The sequence below is a fragment of the Mastomys coucha genome, unplaced genomic scaffold, assembly GCF_008632895.1.
Source record: "Mastomys coucha isolate ucsf_1 unplaced genomic scaffold, UCSF_Mcou_1 pScaffold5, whole genome shotgun sequence".
Taxonomy (NCBI): domain Eukaryota; kingdom Metazoa; phylum Chordata; class Mammalia; order Rodentia; family Muridae; genus Mastomys; species Mastomys coucha.
In genome coordinates, this window is record NW_022196911.1 from 97,353,428 (window position 1) to 97,356,556 (window position 3,129).

Below are 3,129 nucleotides of genomic sequence, written 5' to 3' on the forward strand. Positions count from 1 at the left end.
GAGTCCTAGCACCCAGGAGGCAGAGGTAGATGAATCTCTTATGAATCCAACCAGTGAGCTCCAGGCTAGCCAGGGAGACCCTTTGGCAAAAAAGCAGTCTCCAAAGCACTGCCCAGCTTGACTCAAGATTCATTCTTTTTAGAGTGACATCTTGTTTATTTTGTGTGTGACTGTGCACAAGTGTGTGGGGGCACATGTGCTATAGCATGCATGTAAAGGTCAGAGGACAACTTGTAGGAGTCAGTTCTCTCCTTCCATCATGTAGGCCCTGGGGATCAAAGTCAGACTGGCGGGCTTGGCAGTCGCTACCTTTATTCACAGGGACATTTTCCCTGTTCTCAAGATCAGATCTTGATTTATTATATGTACGGGAGCAAGGGATTCCTGTGTGTGTGTGTGTGTGTGTGTGTGTGATATATTTTTTTGTGCGTGTGGGTATGCACATGTATGCACGTGTGCACATGCTTTTACATGGGTACTGGAGGCCGTTATTCAGGTCTTTATGATCACAGTATCATGTCCAAAACAACAATGGCAAAATGTATCCCATAATGTTATTGAGAAGACTTGAGGATGATGAGTTCAGTTAACACACATGGTCTTTCTTCCTAGAGGCCTCAAGAAGGTGTCCTGGTAGACTACCCCCCCTGCACATGTGTATGTGCTTATTTGTAAAGTCAGTTTAAAGGTGTCCTGATGGATCTATCCACCCCCTCTCCTTCTCTCTCGTTCTCTCTCTCTCTCCCTCTCTTCCCCTCTGCCTTCCCCCTCTTCTCTCTCTGCATGTACAGATGTGTCTGTGTATGCATGTGGATACCAGAAGTTAACTTTGGGTGTCATGTCTCAGGAACCAGCAACCTTGTTTTCTGAGACAGGGTTTCTCTGTGTAATCCTGGTGGCTGTCCTGGAACTCACTCTGTAGACCAGGCTGGCCTGGAACTCAGAGACTGCCTGCCTCTGCCTCCAGAGTTCTGGGGTTAATGGGCCGATAGGGTTTCTTACTGGGACCTGGGGCTTGCTAATGAGGCTAGACTGACTGACCAGCAAGCTCCAGAGCTCTCTGCTTTCTCTGTTTCCCCAGCACTGGGATTTCAGGTGTGCAAATCTGAAGCTTTATCTGAGCATTGAAAATTAGAGTCATGCTTTATGCTTACTACAGCAAACCTCTTACTAACTTGAGAGCTCCCCAAGTCCCTGCTTGGTCTTTGGGGGAGTCTAAAACTGTCTCCCTTCCTATCCTGACCCCAGGTAGCCTTGGGCTTAGTCTGTGAAGCTGATTACCAGCCAGTGGCCCGGGCGGTTCGAGAACGGGTGGCCGCCATCCAGAGGAAACGGGAGAAGCTTCGAAAAGCTAGGGAATTGGAAGTTCTCCCACCAGACTCGGGACCTCCTCCAGCAACTGTGTCTATGGCTCCTGGTCCCCCCAGTGCGTTCCCCCCAGAGCCTGAGGAACCAGAGGCTGATCAGCACCAATCCTTCCTCTTCCGCCATGCCAGCTACTCATCTACTACATGTAAGTCACCCCAACTTTGAGTTCTAGGTCCCAGAAGTCCAGCCCAACCCAGCTTTCCAACTCTAGCCATGAATCTTCCTTTGGGGACAAACACTCCCGCAATTCCCTCCTGGCTCTAGGCCCCTTTTTGCTCAGACTGGTTCCCCTCCCTTACCACCATAGTCCTTTCTTATTATTATTATTACTATTTTTTTGATCCACTCCCTCCCCTACCAGCTGATTGCGAGACTGATGGCTACCTCAGCTCCTCCGGCTTCCTGGATGCCTCAGACCCTGCCCTTCATCCCCCAGGGAGGGTGCCATCCAGCCCCGCTGAGTCCCATCTCTGCTTGCCCTCGGTGAGAGGGGGTCACCCGGGAGCCTTCCAGCCATTCAAAGCCCAAGCCCTATCCCTCTCTCCCGAATCCCAACCCCCTAACCCATTCCCTGGGTTCCTGAAACACCACACTATTCTTGCCCATATGTCTCCAATTCTGTTTCCCTAGTATTCTCCCCACATCCTGACACCATTTCCCAGGGTCACCACAATCATCAGCAGCTATTATCCCCTGACCTCATGAATTCTGTCGTCTTTCAGGGTTTTGCCTTGTCCATTCCACGATCTGGCCCTGGCAGTGACTTTTCTCCTGGGGACAGGTATGTTCTGGTTTAAGTTGTCATAGCAAGATGAAGTACAGAGTGTTCTGGGTTCCCATTGTCTACTTAAACCCTTCTGTCTCCCTTCCCTGGCCCAGCTACGCCTCAGATGCAGCGTCAGGCCTCAGTGACATGGGAGAAGGTGGGCAAATGAGGAAAAATCCAGTGAAGACTCTTCGACGGAGACCCCGATCCCGGCTCCGGGTCACTAGTGTAAGGAGGACCCAAGAGCTGGAGAATAACCCTCAGGACCAGTAGGGAACTGCCTGGGAGATGGGGCAGGGCAGATAAGTGGAGTTGTCCTGTGTGATTGGTGATGCTTTGCGGCAGCTAGTCTAGTTTCAGTGCCAGACTCTGGGCGTAGAATCTGTTCTCAACGTCCACTCTGGCCAGAGTGCATCGGCTATAGCAGGGTGGAAAAAACATGGCCAAGGCAGAGACATGCATTGATTTCTTCCCTTCTGCTGACTTTGAATCTGAAGGTCTCAGACCAGAACGACAGAGTTGTCGAGTGTCAGCTGCAGACTCACAACAGCAAGATGGTGACATTCCGATTTGATCTGGATGGGGACAGCCCGGAAGAAATTGCAGCTGCCATGGTGAGCAGGAGAGAGATGAGGCTAGAGTGTTTGGATTCTGTGTAGTCTCTTCCCTCTGTGTTTCCACCGGTGCTGACATTTACACCCTGACCCTGCAGCAAGGGTGTATAAACAAACACTGGTTGGTAGGGCGACTCTGAAGATGCTTTGGCCTTTGTGTGGGGTTGGGGGTGTGTGTGGGGGGAGAGATTTCTGTGTATCCAGTCAGGTTGAGCACTTTGCTATCACTGTGTGGACTGGGGAGATAAGAGTGTGGTGAGTTCCTCCTAGAGGTGTAGAGGTGTCACAGGCGACTGGAAGTAAAGGATGGACTGGAGTAGTGTGGGTAGGAGTGGGATTTACCCAGGTCCTGGCAGATGAGTAACAATGGGGGCGGCGGGG

The 3,129-nt window shown here is 51.2% G+C and overlaps 1 protein-coding gene across 3 annotated transcripts in view; it reads left to right on the forward strand.

Moving 5' to 3' along the window:
- The window catches only part of Wnk4 (WNK lysine deficient protein kinase 4), a 17,440-nt gene that overhangs the window by 6,498 nt on the left and 7,813 nt on the right, over positions 1-3,129 (forward strand). For all 3 annotated transcript variants that reach the window (XM_031351332.1, XM_031351333.1, XM_031351334.1), the window contains exons 7-11: positions 1,249-1,513; positions 1,730-1,851; positions 2,091-2,149; positions 2,248-2,362; positions 2,632-2,748. In XM_031351332.1, coding sequence (XP_031207192.1) covers positions 1,249-1,513; positions 1,730-1,851; positions 2,091-2,149; positions 2,248-2,362; positions 2,632-2,748 — 678 coding nt within the window. The remainder of the gene's footprint in view (positions 1-1,248; positions 1,514-1,729; positions 1,852-2,090; positions 2,150-2,247; positions 2,363-2,631; positions 2,749-3,129) is intronic.